The 22,810-nt window shown below is 39.3% G+C and overlaps 1 protein-coding gene across 1 annotated transcript in view; it reads right to left on the bottom strand.

Moving 5' to 3' along the window:
- myrfl (myelin regulatory factor like) overlaps window positions 1-22,810 on the bottom strand; it is a 55,640-nt gene that overhangs the window by 31,193 nt on the left and 1,637 nt on the right. Inside the window, exons 2-10 of the mRNA XM_033038384.1 lie at window positions 16,554-16,644; window positions 15,425-15,486; window positions 10,165-10,432; window positions 9,344-9,441; window positions 7,588-7,735; window positions 6,248-6,443; window positions 2,432-2,508; window positions 760-870; window positions 378-468 (exon numbers count right to left, since the gene is read on the bottom strand). Of these exons, the coding sequence (XP_032894275.1) occupies window positions 378-468; window positions 760-870; window positions 2,432-2,508; window positions 6,248-6,443; window positions 7,588-7,735; window positions 9,344-9,441; window positions 10,165-10,432; window positions 15,425-15,486; window positions 16,554-16,644 (1,142 nt within the window). The remainder of the gene's footprint in view (window positions 1-377; window positions 469-759; window positions 871-2,431; window positions 2,509-6,247; window positions 6,444-7,587; window positions 7,736-9,343; window positions 9,442-10,164; window positions 10,433-15,424; window positions 15,487-16,553; window positions 16,645-22,810) is intronic.

The raw sequence follows: 22,810 nt of genomic DNA, 5'->3' as shown, positions 1-22,810 counted from the left end.
CACTCCCTCGCTGGGTACTACCAAAGCCAGTGATCAGTGATGACTCACCCCTCACACTTCCAAAAACGTTTCACGGCCCATGAAATAGAAAAATATTGTACACAGTAAAGATTTGCTTCCCCTTATAAAGAGGTTAAATAAATTAAGGCTGGGTTGAATCTGTCCATTGTTGAAGGAGAAATATTATTTAAAAGCGATACAAGGTTTGATAATGCAATAAATGGACTGGAAAGATATTTTGCAAAACTAGAATGCTAATGTCATTGATTTATATAACACTCAAAGTCTCTGCTGTCTGCTTTAAAATGACACATTTCTGAACAACACGATAGATTAAATGACTTTTCTTGAATGAAGTAGGGTGCCGACATACTTACTCTCACAATTATCCGTTCTGATATATCAGCCACTAATAAATAACTCTGGTTTTGACTGATAGCGTTAAGACCCACCACAAGCATAAAATATCTGAAAAAGGAGGAAGTCCAATTATGGCAAAGTCCTTTTCCTTTCTATTAATATATACACACAGATAATTTTGATGAGTTATGAATAAATAATTTTATATTATTTACTGAAATTGAACGAAAGCTAATAGAAATAAAATTTAGCAAACTACAAGAGTTGAAGAAAGTTTTGGTAATAATGTGTGAATCATTCTTCATGATTGGAATTAACAAGGGGCATCAGATAATTTTTTTTGTACACTTCTTTTCCAGTAACACTCAATATTCATGTTTTATTTCGATCACATTCTACCTCTGTTCAGGATTAGGTTTTCCTTTCTTCCTCATGTTGTTCGCCGTTGTCTCACCAAAATGTAATCTTCCTAAAGTGATTTTCGTTGTTTGGTCTCCTGGCAAATCAATCCTTTAAAAATAAATCAATTGAAAACACTTCAAGATTACAAATGGCAGCTTGTCGGAAATATGAAAAATGCGACTATTGTTTATTAAAATGTGACTTCAATAATAATGATGATTGTGAGCTGGAGATTCAAATTTGGACAAAGGGAGCCACCATTAGACATCGGAGCAAAATTAGGCCATTCGGCCCATCGTCTACTCCGCCATTTGATCATGGCTGATTAACCGCATTCTCGTGTCTTCTCCCAATAACCTTCGATGCCCTTACTAAACAAGAATAAAATCAATCTCCGCTTTAAAAATAGCCAATGTCTTGGCCTCCACAGTCATCTGTGGCAATGAACTTCACAGATTTGTTACCCTCTGGCTAAAGGAATTCCTCCTCATTCTAAAATATCCCAAATGAAAAAAAATGGAGACAACGACAAAACTAGTTAAAGCTTTGATTAGAAAGTGATACAAGAAGAAGAAATGAAAGTCACATGAAGGATGCACGCATAGCCAAATATAAAAAAGATTGATATAGACACACACTCCAACACTTTAAATAAAATATTTAAATTAATTTGGATGAGGAATTTCTACCTAAAATACTGAAATGTTTCTCTTTTCATTTATTGATCCGTTACATTGTTCCAGCATTTTCTTGTAATATATAATTTGCAACTGAGGTTATCCCCAATAATTAGCTTGAAATCATTTGTATCGTAGTGCTTGCAGATTCTATTCCACTTCCAATTTTTTTTCCATGTTCCTGACAATTTAAGTGGGTTACGTTGATACCTAAATGCATTTCAAAGCCGAGTATATCCCAGTACAGTGAAGAACAACTCAGGAAGCTACTTCCTGATATCCACATTTAACTGCTCTTGTACCATCAACAGAAGTTGTCCCATTTAATTTTCAGTAGCAATAAAGATGACAATCTTCCTTTTGCATTTACCACATTTTGTTGGTGGTTGAAGCTGAATTTTCTAAGTTAGCTTATGCCTCATTTTTAGTTTAGAGAGATATAGCATTGAAACAGGCCGTTCGACCCACCGACTCTACACTGACCAGCAATCATCCCATCACACTAGCACAGGGGTTCCCAACCTTTCTCGTCCCGTTTACCCCTGGCAACTTCAATAGCACATTACAACGTTATTTCACTATTATATGAATAACTATTGATGAACAGATACCGGTATACCAGAACCAATCACAATGAGTCAATGAGAGAAAATATGTACAAATCCAGAATCAACAAATTTACCCTCCGGGTAGGCGACATTTACCCCCTGGGAGTAAATTCACCCCAGGTTGGGAACCCTTGTACTTGCACTGTTCTACACACTAGAGTAATTTTACAATTTTACCAAAGCCAATTACCTACAAACCTGTGCGTATTTGGAGTGTGGTAGGAAACCAGAGCACTTGGGGAAAGCACATGCTGTCACAGGGATAACATACAAACTCCATGCAGACAACACCTGTAATCAACATCAAACCGGGTCTCTGGTGCTGTAAGTTGCAACTAAACCACTGCACCATTGTGCCGCCTTGAACTGCTTAATTAAATTTACCTTATAGGATTAAAAAGATTCTTGCTGCGGTCTGATTGAGATTGCTCAACGCTGATCACCTGATTTGTAGCCTCAGCCTGTGAGCAAAAATAATATTTTCATTATTGCAATACTGTATGGTAAGTATGAGGAAAATAAATCATATTATACATTATGAATTGGGGGAAAACATACTGGAAGCAAAGGAAAGAAGTACTGTAAACCATGTTGGAATAAAGTGAAGAAATCAAACAGGGGTTAATCTGAGAGCAGACAAACAACCCGAGGATGATTTTGGTCGCCTTTGTGTGGACCCACGGGAGAGGGACAAGGTGTTAAATAATAAATACTTCTCATCTGTATTTAGCATGGAGGAGGATGTGAAAGCTGGTGAGCTCAAGGAACAGAACAGTGATATCCTGAAACATGTCAACATTATAAAAGAGAAGATATTGGAGAACATGGTGCAAATAAAATGCGGATACTGTAAATTCCCAGGTAAATAGCACAATACCCCAACTGCGGCCTAAACCAGAGTTTCTTCAAATTGAACATGACTTCCCACTTATATTGCACTCAATGGCACAGCTGTAGACAAAGCCAGATAATTTATTTCCTAACTGTTCTGGCTCATGATCAAAATAGCACTAAATGCTGGAGCTTTCAAACTTGCTGCCCACTTTAACTGAAAGCCATCTCTCATTTCAACTGGACTGGTTTATTTATTCAGAGCTCCTGCAGAAAATGTACAGAGACAAGGAACTGCAGTTGCTGGTTTAGAATAAAAGACACTAAGTGTTGGAATAACTCAGCGGGTCAGGCAGCAAACACAAGTGTTCAGCCAGACGGTCGGCGAGTCACCATTTAGTCATCAGCTGGACCATGTGTAGACTCAGCCACCGTTTTGCCAAACACCAAGCACTCAGAACACCAAGGCCTGCTGGATCTCCCTGTTACTAACCATTTTGACATGCTTCCCATTCTGACCTTTCTATCCTGGGGCACCACCATTGCCAGAGTGAGGCCACACACAAACTGAGGAATAGCACTTCATATTCCGCTTGGGTACCTTACTCAATGGCATGAAAATTAAACGCTACAATTTTAGGTAACTAATCTATTAACAACCCAAAGTGTGCAACAGCTTATTGCTTTTTGATTTGAAGAAATAGAAAATGATTTTGGGTACAAACATGAATTTGCCTTCAATTTCCCACTGATAGTAAAAGATAAAGTTCATTTTAGATGACCGTAGATCAAAGGACACACATTGCTATTGTACAGAATTATATCCATTGTTTCTACAGAGTTTGGGCATTTTATATTAATTTACAGAATGCTGATGAGGCAAATATTCTGTGACCTCTCCACAAATGTCCTTAAAAATGCAACGGTGAACTAAAAAACAAACTATCGGGGGAGCTCAGCGAGTCAGGTAGCAGGTGTGGAACAAAATGGACAGGTAACGCTTCGAGTCCCGACCCAATTCCAGTTCAAGGTTTACAGTGCACAGTGGCAAAGCGGTAAAGTTGCAGCCTTACAGTGCCAGTAGCCCGGGTCCAATCCTGACAACAGGTGCTGTCTGTACGGAGTTTGTACGTTCTCCCTGTGACCGTGGAGGTTTTCCACAGGTGCTCCGGTTTTCTCCCACACTCCAAAGACGTGTACGTTTGCGGGTTGATTGACTTCTGTAAATTGTTCCTTGTGTGTAGGATGTGAAACTGGGATAACGTAGAATGAGTGTACAGGTGATCATTGGGCCGAAGGCCGAAGGGTCTGTTTCCATGCTGTGTATCTAAGCTAAACTATCTGCTGTCGCTTGTGTATCCGCCATTCTTGGGTTAGCAAACAGTTTTGTCATTGATCCAAGTTTTCTAACCTTTCTAAAACACTGATCAGGATTTAGTTGAAATATTTTGCACTGTTCTGGGAATCACATTAAGAAAATAGACAGTGGGTGGAATCTGAAATGCATTGTTTGAAAAGATGGTGGGAGAAGAATTCTTTCATGATAAATCTTAAAGCAGAATTGGATAAATACTCATTGCTAAAATATGACAAAATATATTAAATGCCAGAGTTCTGGGGTAAGAGCTGGGCAGTACAACTAATTAAATAGTACTTTAAACATGCCAATGCTCAAGAATTCTCTCATATTAAGAACAACTTTTAATAATATAGCAACAAAAACTGATCTATATTTCAATGACTTATTGGAGCGACCATTCACACACTAAAGTCAGAACCAATCATCTAGAGTGGTTTGTTGTTATAACTGTTTGCATTTTGGTTGATTTAATGATGATAACATGCCAGACAGAATTTACATTTACCAATTAGACTAATTAAAACTGGTGCTGAGAGAACTTAGGTGATTGCAGTTCCTCAGTGGAGTGGCCCTATAATCTATGGAAATGAAAGGTAGTCGCTTTGAAAGGCACTTTGAAATGAAGGATTGTGATACAGGCTATGTTCATAGCTGTTCATAAAGCTTGTTCATAAATTCTTAGTTGTTTCAAACCATTTGCTTTTAACCAATACAATCAAACTCTAATAATTCTGGACTTGCGGGTGCATTCCAAACTACTGGCTGTAATTTCTATTAATACCACAACACACTTGAACATTTTTTAAAGATATTACACAGTATTATAATCACAATCACAATAATACTTTATTAGCCAAATATGTTTTGCAACATACGAACAATTTCATTTGCCAAGTCAGTCATACAAAAAAAAAGCAACGGAACACATTTTAACATAAACATCCATCACAGAGACTCCTCCACATTCCTTTCTGTGATGGAAGGCGAAAAAAAGTTCAATCTCTTCCCTTTGCTCTCCCGTGGTTGGGGCCTCGAGCAATCCGTTGACGGGATGATCTTGACTCTCGTAGCCGGCGACGGGTTCTCCGCTTTGAGGCAATCAGCTCCTGCATCGGGGGGATGTCATCTCCCCTGTGCCGGCGATAGAACCCCGCGTCGGGGCTGGTCAAACCTTCTGCGACGTTGGAGCTCCCGACATTCACGGCCTCTCCCGAGACTGCGAGCTCCCGATGTAAAGTCCGCAGGCCACGGTTGGAGCGATCCCAGGCAAGGGGTTGACTCCGATGTAAGTCCACGCCCCACAGTGGGGCCCAAGGTCAGTCTGAGGAGGCCTCCAGCTCCATCGATGGTAGGCCGCAGAGCGACCGGAGATTGCGATCCGAAAATTTATCGCATCTCCCTCCCCCCACATAAAACAAACCGGAGAACATTTACATGAACTTTTAACACACACTAAAATTTTTTAAAGACAACTGTTGGTGGGGCTGCCGGTCGTGCGGCGCCCCTGGTGGTTTCCATTGGAATATTTCAAAATATATTCCAATTAATTTAATAGTGAGTTTAATGGGAGGGCAGGAAATGGAGCCTGAGAGAATTTAAAGGGAGCAGGGGATGTAGTGTTTAAAGGGAGTACAGGAATCCGTCTCTGGTGGGCTAAATGGTGAGCTATTGGAATTTTGGATTCGGCAGATAACAAATTGTCAGATTTTACTGTATTAGTTGATAGCATTTATGCATTATTTTGAATAATGCTTTTTCTAATTTTAAAGTAAATTTCAGTTCATAGCACAATATTCCAGATAACAGCGCAAAACCTTTTATACAAATAAAAGTTCAAGATTTAAAATTAAACAAAATACAATTTCTAGTATCCACCAACATACACACTATAATTATGAATATATTCTAAGGACTAAACTATACCAGTAATCTTTACTTTTTTATGGATTATATTTATAATTATTTAAATATCAAAATAAATTTGCAGACAAAAATTTATGACAACTTGCCTTTACTCCAAAAACTTGAAGGAAGAATGTTTCAATTGGTTTATGACCTGTAGGTGTTTTAACATATTTTGGGTGTCCAATCAGGCCAACATGAACTGTGACCTGGAAGTGGTTCTTCTTTTGACAAACATATGAGTCATCCACTGTTGAAAAATTAAATCCCTTGTCTGCATCAACTTGATATCCTAGAGCAGGTCTAATGACAACAGTAACACAGAAATATAAAACCAATTTGTAATTTCCATGGAAAATCCAAGTTTATACTGTAATAATACAAAGTTACTTCAGGAATAAAAAAATAACAAATTACCCAGAGTAGGAGTATCAAGAACCAGAGGATATAGGATTAAGGTGAGGGAGGGGGGGGGAAATTAATAGAAATTTGAGCGGCATCTTTTTCAGACAGATGGAGGTAGACATATGGGACAAGCTGCTGGAGGAGGTAGTTGAGGCAGGTACTATAACAACATTCATGTTATCCAGAGATGCTGCCTGACCCACTGAGTTACTCCAGCATTTTGTGTCTTCCCTTGGTAAACCAGCATCTGCAGTTCCTTGTTTCAACATTTAAAAACATTTGGACAGATACATGGATAGGAAAGGTTTAGAGAGAGATTGGCCAAATGCAGGCAAGTGGGGCTAATATAGATGAGGCATCTTGGTCGAAATGGGCAAGTTGGACAGAAGGGCCTGATTCTGTGCTTTATGACTAAATTAAGGATGTTCAAATTATTTTGGAACAAGAATGTATCAGTCTTTTTATACAATGAGGTCTTTGTTAAATATAATATTTGGGAAAGAATCAGAATGTATATCTCCTAAAGAAGGTTAAAGGTTTATTAAAAACATACATCAACATTTGTGAATCTTGCTAATTGAGGATTTAAGGAGTGAACTGAAATGGTAAAAACTGTATGTGTGAGTTTCTACCAGTGACTGGCAACAAAAACTATGGTAGACATATAACTGGTCAGTGGGGAATAAATTGGTATAGTAGCAAAGAAACCAGAGGGAGGAGTGTGTGGAGAACAGATAGGAGTGGGTGGAGGAGGGGGAAAGAAACAGGATGATAGGAAACTGGAAAGAAGGTTGTGGATGAGAGGATCGTGATAGATCAAAAGAGGAAAGGGACAGGAGGGGTGCAGGTTACCAGAAATTTGGAAAAATCAGGGTTCATGCCATTAGGCTTTAGACAGAAAATCAATAGTACTGCTTTTGAGATCTTTATTGTAAATTAGGATTTTAGACACAATCTCTAAAGATTGTGGTAATGTGTATTTCCATCTGTGGCATTTACAAGATTCAACCACAATCTTTCAATAAAAGTGAAATGTACTTACAATTCATTGTAACTATTGTTGCACAATGCTGCCCAATGATTAGGTTGGAAAGGATTCCATTTCAAACGTGAACAACCACAATCCATCGAAACTCCTGTTTGGCTGTCAGTATCATAACTATAATTATCTGCATTGTGTTCTCTGGAATCTGTTGTTCAGAAAATCAAATATGTATATTGATATGGCTGTGCTGATAGTAAAATAGAAGAGAGCTCATTCTAAAATGGATGGCACTGGCTATAAAATAAAATCTTCATACTGGATTTACAAAAAAAAAAATTTTTTTTAATGCATTGGATTTGTTATTTTTACTGAGCAAACTTCAATGAAATTGTGGGGAACTGTCAATGCATATTGATATCGGCATTGCAAATGAGTTATTTAGAGAATGCAATGAGATAATAGTTGGATTCACCAAACCTTGAAAAATGTATGCACTTGTAAATGAATTCCATTGATGGAAAGTGTACATTAAATCAAAAATTCACCATTTTCAGGATTTGATCAAATTCTGCACATCCAAAGGAAAAAATGAACTTGATTCTTACACATGTCAGTATTTTTCCATGGCACAGCCAAACCCTTCTCCATTTCACCCAATAGATATTACGGAAAATTAATCAATCCTTATCTTCGTGAAGCTTGTTTTCCCTTCTCAATCAAATCCCACAAGAAAAACATCAAAATATTATTTCCCCCTTGTTAGTTTTCTAACTAAATTCTCTCAGTGAATTAGATTATTTATGGGTAATACATACATTTCCAAATTAATCTCCCTTATCAATTCGTGATCAGATTAAAATAACTTGATTACAACTATTCTTTTAAAACACCAAAACCAAAAAAACCCAGAATAAAACAGCTAAAGCCAATTCTTTCAGCATAAACTGGAGATTGTGACTGGGCTTTGTTGTGTTAGAGGAGTCATATATTGTTGTGAGTTTTTGTTGGGTTTTCGGCAGGTTAAACATAGATCATATAGCCATTAGACTAATTTACAGAAAATTGCTGTTCAATATCCACTTTGGCAAGCAACCTAGTCTTGACCCGAAACGTTACCCATTCCTTTTCTCCAGAGATGCTGTCTGACCCACTGAGTTACTCCAGCTTTTTGAGTCTATCTCCACATTACACCTTAAGCGGAAGCCTCCACCTCTCTTTTCCAGCTTTCTCCTCTCTACTCCAATCAGTCTCAAAAAGGGTGCCAACCCAAAACATCATCTGTCTATTCCCTCCACTGATGCTGCCCGACCTGCTGAGTTCCTCCTGCACTTTGTGTTTTGCCTACAATTAGCATCAGTCCTGTCAATTCAAAAGGTCACGCTTTATTTTCATTGAAGGTAGACTCGAAAGGCTGGAGTAACTCTGCGGGACAGGCAGCATCTCTGGAGAGAAGGAATGGGTGACGTTTCGGGTCGAGACCCTTCCTCAGACTGGTGGGGTCCTTCCCTTCAGAGATGCTGCCTATCCCGCAGAGTTACTCCAGTTTTATGTGTCTATCTTCGGTTTAAACCAGCGTCTGCAGTTCCATCCTGCACGCTTTATTTTCATTACTCTTCTTCTTAAAATTATGTAGAAATCTTTATAATCTGCTTTTATTCTAGTTACACAGAGATACAGTAATTGTCTAATGACACAGCTAACTGAAAATATTTTTGTATAAAATTTATCACTGAACTCACAAAATTAATAATGTAGAATTCTCTGGTCTTGGGACAATTTGAAAAAAAAATCTAAATGTTTAAGATAAACCTACAGCAGTCTTCTTTGCTTTGAATGTCATTCCACACATCTTCAGAAGCATCCTTGAAGAACTCAGAATGTTTTCTTTTGTTTGAATGCGGAATGAAAATTCTAGAACACAAGAAGATTTGTCAAATATTAGATCATTTTGTAAATCATGATGTCTTCAGTGCCGACCTTTTTGCATTAATTTCTTTTTCTGGAGTAGGCACTTAAATTAATATCTTGGTTTTAAAATGAAAGCATTTCAATTAACTAAAATGCAACGTGAACATTGAGAACAATAACACTCAATGTGTGATTTTGGGTAGCTGACAACCCAACAGTATGAACATTGAATTCTCAGATTTTCGATAACTACCAACCTCCCCTTCAAACCCCTTCCTCTTCTCCCCCCACTTTCCTGTGTTCCACCTGGACTCTCTTCCACCTACATTCCTTCCTCTAGCTTCACAAATTGCAACTCTTCAATCCTTTTGTCTCACACCTTCTATCTTTTCACCTCTGGCCTGTGTCCAACATCTGCTTATCAAACCCCTCCCTCATCTATATGCACCTATTGCTTGCCAGTCTTTGTCATGCTCCTCCTCTCCTCCATCCCCATCACCATAATCAGTCTAATGAAGATTCCCGATCCAAAGTTTAACTAACCATGTTCTTCAGATGCTGCCTGACCCACTGAGTCACTCCAGCACTTTGTGTCTTGTTTTTTGTAAACCAGCATATACAGTTCCTTGGTTCTACACTCGAATTTAACCTAGTTTAATTGAGGCAAGAACTAAGCTATAAATTCAAATTTATTGCCACGTTTCTATTTAAATAAAATTGACTCACTCAGAAGGGTGACTGGTACTCTGTTGGACAGGATGATTTGGTAGGCACACGGAACTTGGAGATACTGAGCAGTTGCTTGGAGGCATGTTCACAAGAGACTTCATGGAATGTTCCCGAAGTCCATTCTGTTTGTGTTGTTGTGGCAAGTTAGAATGAGTAGGCACCACCATCTCACTAAATCTACATGGAACTTTATGATGTCTCATTGAAGAAGCCTGTCGGATTTGGGGATGGATCCCATCAGTCCACGTATCACCACACTGCACATCTAAATAAAATATTAAATTATAATAGTATTAGCTGCACAGCATTTCTCATAAAAAGATATGCAACCAGAAAAACTGGATGATACAAGAAACAAAACAACTTAACTCCCAGGAATTAGTAGGTTAAACTATGATGCGCGTTTGTCAGCATTGGGCCTGTATTCACTGGAGTTTAGAAGAATGGAGGGACCTCATTGAAACATATGGAATAGTGAAAGGCTTGGATAGAGTGGATGTGGAGATTATGTTTCCACTAGTGGGAGAGTCTAGGACTAGGGGTCATAGTCTCAGACTATGGACGTTCTTTCAGGAAGGAGATGAGGAGAAATTTATTTAGTCACAGGGTGGTGAATCTGTGCAAAATTCTTTGCCACTGAAGACTGCAAAATTATTTGCTACAGAAGGCTGTGGAGGCTAAGTCAGTGAATATTTTTAAGGGATGTATAGATAGATTTTTGATTAGTGCAGTTGTCAGAGGTTATGGAGAGAAGGCAGGAGAATGGGCTTAGGATGGATAGATAGATCAGCCATGATTGAATGGTGGAGTAGACTTGATGGGCCAAATGGCCTATTTCTACTCCTATCACTTATGACCTTATATAGCCACATCGATCCGACATAGATTGAGACTATTTGCTTTATATAGTGTCTATGCTGGTTCCATACTTATGCAATTCATAAGAATTACCCTCTTTGTGTCCACACCGCCTTATAATTGTGGATGAAAGGTCATCAACACAAAATGTTGTTTTTCTCTTCAAAGATGTTGTTTGGCCTAAACTTTAAAATATTTAACAACATTTCCCTCTGATAACAATCACTCTTTATGGAAAATCAAGCCATATTTCAATGATAATTCTAAAGAAAAATATAAGTTTAGCGATACAGCATGGAAACAGGCCCTTTGACCTAAAGAGTCCACGCCAACTATCAATCACCCATTCACCCTAATTCGATGTTATCCCACGCTCATCCACTCCCTACACACTAGGGCAATTTACAGAGGCCAATCAACCTACAAATTTGCACAAACCACATAGTTAGAATGTGCAAACTCTGCACAGACAGCACCCGTGATCAGGATTGAACCTTGGACTCTGCCACTGTGATGCAGTAGCTCCACTGTACCACCCTTTCTATTTTTTATCTCTATTGTCCCTCAATAACCAGGTTAAATTGATTGCTATCTTCACCCACTCTACAAATAAAAAGGATAGATTATAAAACTAGCTCTTACAAACTCTTCATAATTTTCAAAATTCGATTACATTTCCTCCAGGACTTCTCAGCTCCAAATGCCGTCAATAGACTAGGTAAATGAGGACTAATAATTTAGACGTAATGGGTTTAAATCTCAACATGCCAGTTTGAAAGTTCTAATTTAGTGTTTGAAAAACTAGAAATAAAAAGATGGGCCAAGAAAAAGGGGGCAATGAGTGTGTCAAATTGTCTTAAATAAACCAGAGCAAAACATTCTTGATGGGGATCCTTCAAACACTGCCCATATTTCCCACATGGCTTACTTGATAAGCTCCAACTCATACCATAGTAGTCGGTCCTATAAGCCATCACTGATTAAGAATAGTTAATAAATATTGGTAACACAGCGACTGTTACTGAATCAAAAATGTCTCTCCATAATTTCTGAAAGTTTGTCACTTCACTTTAAACTGTGATTTTAATGACCTTTCCCTAATTCATACAGCATTCTGTTGCCTAATGAATATTTTACAAAAATTATGTACCTGTGTTTTTTAACCAAACATGTACATTTGTGAAACCTAACTATTATAGTCCTTTTGCTGACTTTTTGTTTTAACTTGAATTTGTTCTGGGGGGGGGGGTTCCAGACAATCTACAACTTTTCAATATACTCCCACTGCATGTATTCTCCCATTTCTATAATTGACTGGCAAAAATGGTGCTGTATCTGTGCAATTCATTGTCACGGAAGCTTGTGGAGGGTGTCACTGGATATTTTTACGGCAGAGATGGGTGTCAGTGGTTATGGAGAGAAACAGGAGAATGGGATTAAGAGGGAAAGGTAGATCAGCCATGATTGAATGGTGTAGACTTGTTGGGCCGAATGACCTAATTCTGGTCCTATCACATGAACTCATTGACCCCTCTATTCCTCACTGCATATTCTGCACATCTACCTACTTTGCACCCCCTGCTCCTTAAAGTCTTTGTGCTTGTATTCTTTCATCTGGATCTGTAAATATAATAACCATATAACCATATAACAATTACAGCACGGAAACAGGCCTTCTCGGCCCTACAAGTCCGTGCCGAACAACTTTTTACCCTTAGTCCCACCTGCCTGCACTCATACCATAACCCTCCATTCCCTTCTCATCCATATGCCTATCCAATTTATTTTTTAAATGATACCAATGAACCTGCCTCCACCACTTCCACTGGAAGCTCATTCCACACCGCTACCACTCTCTGAGTAAAGAAGTTCCCCCTCATGTTACCCCTAAACTTCTGTCACTTAATTCTGAAGTCATGTCCTCTTGTTTGAATCTTCCCTATTCTCAAAGGGAAAAGCTTGTCCACATCAACTCTGTCTATCCCTCTCATCATTTTAAAGACCTCTATCAAGTCCCCCCTTAACCTTCTGCGCTCCAGAGAATAAAGACCTAACTTATTCAACCTTTCTCTGTAACTTAGTTGTTGAAACCCAGGCAACATTCTAGTAAATCTCCTCTGTACTCGCTCTATTTTGTTGACATCCTTCCTATAATTGGGCGACCAAAATTGTACACCATACTCCAGATTTGGTCTCACCAATGCCTTGTACAATTTTAACATTACATCCCAGCTTCTATACTCAATGCCCTGATTTATAAAGGCTAGCATACCAAAAGCTTTCTTTACCACCCTATCTACATGAGATTCCACCTTCAAGGAACTATGCACGGTTATTCCCAGATCCCTCTGTTCAACTGTATTCTTCAATTCCCTACCATTTACCATGTACGTCCTATTTTGATTTGTCCTGCCAAGGTGTAGCACCTCACATTTATCAGCATTAAACTCCATCTGCCATCTTTCAGCCCATTCTTCCAAATGGCCTAAATCAATCTGTAGACTTTGGAAATCCTCTTCATTATCCACAACACCCCCTATCTTGGTATCATCTGCATACTTACTAATCCAATTTACCACACCTTCATCCAGATCATTGATGTACATGACAAACAACAAAGGACCCAACACCGATCCCTGAGGCACCCCACTAGTCACCTGCCTCCAACCCGACAAACAACCATCCACCATTACCCTCTGGCTTCTCCCATTCAGCCACTGTTGAATCCATCTTGCTACTCCTGCATTTATACCCAACAGTTGAACCTTCTTAACCAACCTTCATTGAGGAACCTTGTCAAAGGCCTTACTAAAGTCCATATAGACAACATCCACTGCTTTACCCTCGTCAATTTCCCTAGTAACCTCTTCAAAAAATTCAAGAAGATTAGTCAAACATGACCTTCCAGGCACAAATCCATGCTGACTGTTCCTAATCAGACCCTGTTTATCCAGATGCTTATATATATTATCTCTAAGTATCTTTTCCATTAATTTTTATTAATTGTTTCTGGATATCATCTACACATCCTAGAAGTGGATCATTCACTACATTGAGTTTCCTCCCAATCAAATACTGGTAATTTAACAAAAATTATTATTTCTGAATATCATCCAGGTCTGTCCATGCTGCTCCAACTGTTCCCTTATCTATAAAACTTAACATATTTTCAAAAAACTGCACCATACTTTGACAAACATGATTGTGGTTTAAAAATAATGCCCTTGATTCCACCACATATTTCTTATCAATTAATCTGACATTAAGTGAAGAGAAAGTGTCACTCCAAATACCTAGACTGCAAAGTGGAAGAGTTTATAGGAAGGAAATTAAATTTCTGAAATAAATATCTTCACAGGAATCATGGAAACAAGGCTCAGTGCAAATAAATTGAAGTAGTTTCAAATATTTAAATTGAAGGGAAAGCATAGGTAGAAATTACAAAGCGCAATACAGTACAAAATTGTATTTTGTAAGTAATAGGAGTATTTCATCCTAATGGAAACTTATGACACCTAATTTTCCTGCCCAGATTTGCAACATTGAATACATTGCACTGTCTTTTGCTCTAATTTGAATACATTGTGCTCTGTCTTTTCATTTAAGTTACTAACTTGAGAACATCTGAGAGTCTAATTTTGATCTTTTGATACCACACCAGGCCACTGATCTGAAAGTGAGCCATTTATTTCTACTCTACTTTTGCTCTCTAAGTAGTCCTCCATTATGTTACAGTAAAGCATTAGAAAAGCCCATAAACCATTAGAAAATCTATATATCTATAATATCCACTAGTTTCTCATTATTATCTACATCCTCAAACTCTATTTTATTTGTCAATCTCTTTTCCCTTCATGAAATTCTGCAGCTTTAAAGAAAAAAAACTTAATAGAAATGTAATTAGATGAAAACTGACACAAAGAAATAGACTTTAGCAATGATGACCAAAAGATTCAGAAGTTATTGTAATGTTCAGGGTTTAAGCCCAGGTATTACGTAACATTTAAGAGACAGTGCCTGTAATACAACAAGAGAACAAAAAGAAATAATTGACTCATTACTGATATCAGAGAATATGTATAGATTAGGAATAGGGAATAAAGAAAATATACAGATGGGGAGAATAAAAGTTAGTGTTACTAGATCGATAGATTGAGTTTTAGTGTAGAAATTTGGAACTGGAAGAAACAGATAAAAGGGCTTAATCACCTGCTTATTTAAATAATTGCAAAAAAATTAAATATTGATTACACATTGAATGCAGATTATAAGACATGAACATTGAGTACTAAAAAAAGTCAACAATTGGTAGCAAGATTTTTCATCTATATTTACTTACATATTTCAAGCCTGCATTAAAAACATTAGCTGCATAGCTACATTTGAAAGTGTCACATACCTGTTATTTGTGGAGGGGAACAGCATTCAGAAACAGAATCTGGTGGTGAATCTGGTAACGTGCTGCGTTAAGAGAGAAACTTTTAACAATTGCAAAAAAAGTTGCCAAACAATAAATGTTGCGTTGGAGCATTATAGGATTTTCATCAATGTTTGTTGTACAGTATAACTCAGATATAGTCCAATGATCTGAAAGGTTTATTGTAAATGGATCACATCAGAAGGTCCATGATTTAGAGAACTGATCTCACTGATGATACTGTAAATAAATACCACACATTGTCATGGATACCAAGGATATTCTATGTAAGAACCCGATTTCAACCCTACACCTAAAAGATACAAAAATTCACCTCAGATGCACCAAACAACGATAGGATAGAAATCCTGAGCAGTTGAGGTTTGGTTGTGATTTTGCAGTACCCTACATATCATCGGCTGTTACTCGAAGTCGCGTGTGACTGTACTTTCCGTAGGTCTTGGCATGGTTGAAGAGGCTGATTCTAGTGTGCAGGTGGTATGGACCTCCAATGGATGCCTGTGCACAACAACTTTTAACAGGGAGAGACTGGAGCACGGCCAGCCACCACATGCTTCTGACAGTGGCCGACCCACTTCAATGGCATGGACACCACCACGGTTGGGAGTCTCTCCTTGCTGCAACCTTCTTCTGCCTTCTCAGCTGTTGTGATGCTCCACCCACTGGCCAGCCACCATCTCTGCTTGTTCCACCATTGAGGTCTTCTTCTTCATCAGGAAACTCCCTCTCAACCTGCCAGCCGTGGGTGACCCTGCCAAGAGCACAGCTCCAGACGGTTTAGCTCTCTGGATCTTAGGCACAGGCAGGCTTCTCCACCACGACAAGGTGGTAACCACTCCATATATCACAGCGGAAAGCCCACCAGCACCCAACTTACATGGTCACATATATCAGGTCACATATATCAGAGACAAAATACATTCAGTCAGTGTTATTGGCATATCTGACAGTGATTCACTCATCAGACCCTCAAAGCCATAAATAAAACAAGCATAAAATCAAAGTTGCAATTCAGAGTCAAGTTTAACATTCAACTCAATGATGCCACAAAACTATTCGCACAAGTCGTCCATGTCAAAAGATTACTTACATTGGTCCTGGTTCTAACTCATTACTAATATATGCTTCCAACATACTGGTGTCAACAAAAAGATTCTCCAGTTCTCCAGTGACATCTTTACCTGAGAGGGCAAAATAAGATCTGATACTTTACACAACTGAAGTTTAGTTCATAATACACAGAGGTAATAAACAGCATATATTTTATGGCACATGCATCTGTAGATGTAGTTTGGAAGATCATAGCACTTAAGTTTGCTCATTTGCTAAAAATGCAAAAAGGCACTGTCACACAATAAATTAATCGATGAAGAACCTAATCAGCATAACAATAAGGTTTTTGATAATAGCAGTCAGGAAATCACTATTCAAATAGCATAGGCTGGAAATGGAAACATTTTAAAAAATCAGAACAATAATCATAAGGGTAGATTTGAGGATGTCAGAAAGACGGTGGTAGAAATGGGAGCTGAAGAAGAAATGGGCAGAGGCAGATTTCAGGATGAAGGGGTTATCATTAACTTACAGAAGAGGCAGGAGCTGGAAGCCCAAACTGTAAAGTGAGGAAAATCCAAGCCAACCCATTACCTATTCAACTTCAGACACAAAATGGCTTCATCTAGCTGAACGGTAAAAACAGCATGCAATAATTAAAACTAAGTGATCCCACAAAATTCGAATAAAGCTTTGCAAATATGCTTTATCTAGTCATGAGATATAATGGGAGGTGGCAGCTGTATAACCCCACTTGAGGCCAAGCACGTGCAAAAGAAAGGCTGTAGCACCCAGCCTGAACGAATAATCCATCTCATTTTCCTCTGGGGATCCCACCCTTACAGAAAATGTACTACAGAATTGTTGCAGACCAGTTACAAGTCTCGGGCCATCTTTAATCAGACTTTACCTTGCACTATATGTTATTTCCTTTATCCTGTATCTGTACACTGTGAATAGCTTGATTGCAATCAGGTATAATCTTTCTACTATAGACAAAAATGCTGGAGAAACTCAGCGGGTGAGGGAGCATCTATGGAGCAAGGGAAATAGGCAATGTTTCAGACTGGGTTTCAGAAAGATTCTTCAATCTTTCTACTGACTAGATAACACACAACAAAAAGCTTTTCACTGTACCTCAGTACATGGGATAATAAACTAAACTAACAAACTAAACATCAACCCAAAAATGTACAATTTTATCCATATGCATCCTGATCACAAAACGCAGGACAAACCAAATCTAGTTAATAACTATCCAGTCTACTCATCTTAGTTTAGTTTATTGTCACGTGTACCGAGGTACAGTGAAAAGCTTTTGTTGCGTGCTAACCAGTCAGCTGAAAGACAATACACGATTACAATCGATTAATTTAGTGTATAGATACATGATAAGGGAATAACGTTTAGTGCAAGGTAAAGCCAGAAAAGCGCGATCAAGGATAGTCCGTGGGTCATCAAAGGGTAAATAGTAGTTCAGCACCGCTCTTTGGTTGTGGTAGGATGATTCAGTTGCCTGATAACAGCTGGGAAGAAACTGTGCATCTTCATCAGTCGAGTGCTAGAATGAGACATTGAACGTGCTATCAAGAGCCACTTACTCTCCAATGCTTAATTTAGGTTTTGCAAGAAAGCTGGAGTAACTCAGCGGGTCAGGCTTCATGGAGAAAACTCAACTGAAAATATATTTTTAAAGATGCATTGTCTGGAAATGTGGATTAACAACAGAAAATAATGGAAACACTCAGCAGGCCAAATAGAATCTGTGGAACCTAGATTGTTTCATCAGATTGAGAAATAGAAGAACAAGTTATACCAGGTTGCAGAAAAGATAAAGCAATGTGTGGAACAAATGTCTCTGATAGGGTGAAATAATGGGGCAGTTGTGATAATTCTGCATGATATTCTAGCCATGATCACAATGAATTGAATATATTAACAAAGGGAGTTAGAGAGAAAAACAAAACTGGTTGATGCTGGTGCTGCAATCTGAAGAGAAAAGGTGAAAGCAGAAAACACACAACATATTGAGTACTATAGATGGAGAGAGTATTTTTATTAAGTAGTTAATATTACAGACAGATGTTCTTTCACAGAATTAGCCAGGTCAGGTTAAAAAGAGAAGAACAAAGTTATCCAACATTGTGGAACCCCATATTGACCCTCAAAGGCAGTATTATGTCCAGATAACAATTCCTCAAGTTTATGTTGTCTTGTTTGAATGGTGAAGGGGGCCAATGATGGATCGGCGAGATCAAGAGTGGGATGGACAGTTTCATACCAATGCAACCTGTATGACTGTAGCTCCCAGCAAAAACACACGGCTGGAGGAATTGAGCAGATCAAGCTGCAGTTGTAGAGGGAAAGGAATGGTGAATATTTTGGGTCAAGACTCTGCATCAGGACTGTGAGTAGGAGGAGATAGCCAGTATAGAGACCGGAGTGGAGGGGTTCCACCTATCACCTGAAAACCACTTCCACCCTTCCCTCTCGCTCCCTTTAGATAGTGGAATTTAAGAGGCTTATAGACAGGCACATGATTATGCAGGGAATGGAGGGATAATTGTTACATGCAAGCAGAGATCAGTGGGATCATGTTTAGCATGAGACATTGTGGACTGAGGGGCTTGTTCCACTGCTGGACTGTTCTATGTACGCTCTCAATCCTGATGTAGGGTCTTGCTCCAAAACGTCGATTGTCCCATTGCCATCAAGTGGCTGCTTGACCCTGTGAGTTTCTTCAGAAGTTTTTATTTCCTCGTTTCCATAATCTGCAATTTTTTGTGTTTCCAAACTGTTCACTTTTCAGTGACACTGAATGGGAACCAAAAGGGACTCGGCATTCAGCTTGCCCCATCCATGTGATATGCACTGATGAACAAGGCAAAGAGGAAGATTTGCTCTATCAATGGTTCAAACCATGCTTGAAATAATGACTCAAAATAGAAATTAACATGGTACTTAATGTCGCACCTTATAGGCGAATTATATTAACTTCTAGAAGTGAATTATTTGCAAATAAATGTAACTCTTCAAATAACATACCTAATGCATCAGTCTTTTTAACAAGGCAGTAAAACTGTCCACCTCCACAAACGTTCATGGGGTTAATCTAATATCACAAATTTGAATCACTATTTGGTCAGAGCAGAAAATCCTCAAGGGCGAAGGTGAACAGCCGGAAGTTTTAGTGCATGTTGGCACAAACGGTGTCGGAAAGAAGGGGATGATTATTCTGAAGCGTGACCTTAGAAAGCTTGGAAAAGTGCTGAAAAGCAGGACCTCCAGGGTGGTTATCTCCGGTTTGCTTATAGTTCCTCGTGCTGGCGAGAGCAGGAACAGGGAGGTGTGTGGCTGGGGAACTGGTGCAGGGGGCAGGGATTTAGATTCTTAGACTACTGAGATCTGTTTTGGAGTAAGGGGGAATTGTATTCTGGCAGGCAGGTTTGCCACTGTGACACATGTGGTTTTAAACTAAATAAGGGGGGGGGGGGTGTTAAATGGGATAGTCAAGGACGGAGTTAAAGGGAAAGGGAGTAAAGGGATCGTTAATGACCCCAGAATTAACGGGAAAGAAAGCTCACAAAGGGATAGGAGAGTATGGCCAAGTGTAGTAGGGATCGATGTGAATGGTGAGATGCGTAAGGAATTAAAAGTACTGTATTTGAATGCACGAAGTATAAGAAGTAAAGTAGATGAGCTTGAGGCTCAGATAGAGGTTGCTAGATATGACATTGTGGGGATTACCGAGACATGGCTGCAGGAGGATCGGGTCTGGGAACTTAATATTCAGGGTTATACATCCTATAGAAAGGACAGGCAGGTGGGCAGAGGAGGGGGGTAGCTCTTCTGGTGAGGAATGGAATTCAGTCCCTTGCGAGGGAAGACATGGGGACTGATGAGGTAGTCACTGTGGATTGAGTTGAGGAATTGTAAAGGCAAGAAGACGCTAATTGGTGTTATCTACATACCCCCAAATAGCCCGGATGTAGGGTGTAAGTTGCAGCAGGAGTTAAAACTGGCATGTAACAAAGGTAATGCCACTGTGGTGATGGAGGATTTCAATATGCAGGTAGACTGAGAAAATCAGGTTGGATCAGGACCCCAAGAAAGAGTTTGTAGAGTGCCTCCGAGATGGATTCTTAGAGCAGCTTGTAATGGAGCCGGCCAGAGAAAAGGCAATTCTGGATTTAGTGTTGTCCAATGAACCAGATATGATAAGAGAACTCGAGGTAAAGGAACCACTTGGAGGTAGTGATCATAATATGATTAGTTTTAATTTGCAATTTGAGAAGGAGAAGGTTAAATCAGAAGTGGCAGTGATGCAACTGAACAAAGGGGATTATGAAGGCATGAGAGAGGAGCTGGCCAAGGTAGACTGGAAAGGGATACCAGCAGGAATGACGGTGGAACAGCAATGGCAGGAATTTCTGGGCACAATCCGGAAGACGCAGGATCATTTCATTCCAAAAAGGAAGAAAGATTCTAAGGGGAGTAGGAGGCAACCGTGGCTGACAAGAGAAGTTAGGGATGGAATAAAACTAAAAGATGTATAACACAGCAAAGAGTAGCCGGAAGCCAGAGGATTGGGAAACTTTCATAGGACAACAGAAGGAAACAAAACGGGCAATACAGGCTGAAAAGTTGAAGTATGAAGGAAAGCTGGCCAGGAATATAAAGGACAGTAAAAGCTTATTTAGATATGTTAAGGGAAAATGAGTAGCAAAGTCAAATTTGGGTCCCTTGAAGGCAGACACGGGTGAAATTATTATGGGGAACAAGGAAATGGCAGAAGAGTTGAACAGGTACTTCAGATCTGTCTTCACTAAGGAAGGCACAAACAATTTCCCAGAAGTACTGGAGTACAGAGGATATAAGGGGGTCGAGGAACTGAAATACATTTTCATTCGGCGAGAAACAGCATTGGGTAGGCTAATGGGACTGAAGGATGATAAATCCCTGGGGTCTGATGGACTGCATCCCAGGGTCCTCAGGGAGGTGGCTCTAGAAATAGTGGATGCATTGGTGATCATTTTCCAATGTTCAATAGATTCAGGATCAGTTCCTGTAGATTGGAGGATAGCTAATGTTATCCCACTTTTCAAGAAAGGAGCGAGAGAGAAAACAGGGAATTACTGACCAGTTAGCCCGACTTCGGTGGTGAGAAAGGTGCTGGAGACTATTAATAAAGAGGTAATAATGGGGCAGTAAAAGGACTAGTAAAAGTCAACATGGATTTATGATAGGGAAATCATGCTTGACTAATCTTCTGGAATTTTTTGAGGATGTGAAATAAAATGGATGAAGGGGAGCCAGTGGATGTAGTGTATTTAGACTTTCAGAAAGCCTTTGATAAGGTGCCGCACGGGAGACTGGTGACTAAAATTAGAGCACATGGTATTGGGGGTATGGTGTTGACGTGGATAGAAAATTGGTTGGCAGACGGGATGCAAAGAGTAGGAGTGAACGGGTCCTTTTCAGAATGGCAGGCAGTGGCGAGTCGAGTGCCGCAAGGCTCGGTGTTGGGGCTGCAACTGTTTACCATATATATTAATGATTTGGAAGAGGGAATTAGGAACAACACTAGCAAGTTTGCGGATGACACGAAGCTGGGTGACAGTGTGAACTGTGAAGAAGATGTTAGGAGGTTGCAGGGTGGCCTGGACAGGTTGAGTGAGTGGGCAGATACGTGGCAGATGCAGTATAATATAGATACATGTGAGGCTATCCACTTTGGTGGCAAAAACAAGGGGGCAGATTATTATCTCAATGGGATTAGGTTAGGTAAGGGGGAGGTACAGTGAGACCTGGGTGTCCTTGTACATCGGTCACTGAATGTTGGCGTGCAGGTACAGTAGGCAGTGACGAAAGCTAATGGAATGTTGGCCTTCATAACAAGCGGATTTAAAGAGGTTCTTCTGCAGTTGTATAGGGCTCTGGTAAGCCCTATTATTCCCTCCTCCTTGACTGCAGTTTATGCAGTTAGCTGTAATAGTCTGAATTTAAACATTCCCAGAAATAGCCATCTACAAATTTAGCTTTGCAAATGACAAGACTACAAATTGGCAGTTATTAGCACCATTTAGGGATTCTCTGCAATGTGAGAGAATGTATCGTGTTCAGTTTAAAATCTGCTAAAAACCCAAATCAAACAGACAGCAATTATTAATTATTTTAGGAGTAAGGAACCACAAATCGATTACACTAGGTTGCTGGATTACACCTCAGAGCTGATTCAATGCACTCATGGTACAGCAAAGTGCAAGTTACTTCACATTTGCCTTTCCTCTTCTA

This window comes from Amblyraja radiata, chromosome 19, assembly GCF_010909765.2.
Source record: "Amblyraja radiata isolate CabotCenter1 chromosome 19, sAmbRad1.1.pri, whole genome shotgun sequence".
Lineage (NCBI taxonomy): Eukaryota > Metazoa > Chordata > Chondrichthyes > Rajiformes > Rajidae > Amblyraja > Amblyraja radiata.
The sequence above is the reverse complement of the archived record's forward strand: the minus strand, read 5'-3'. Positions and strand labels throughout refer to the sequence as shown.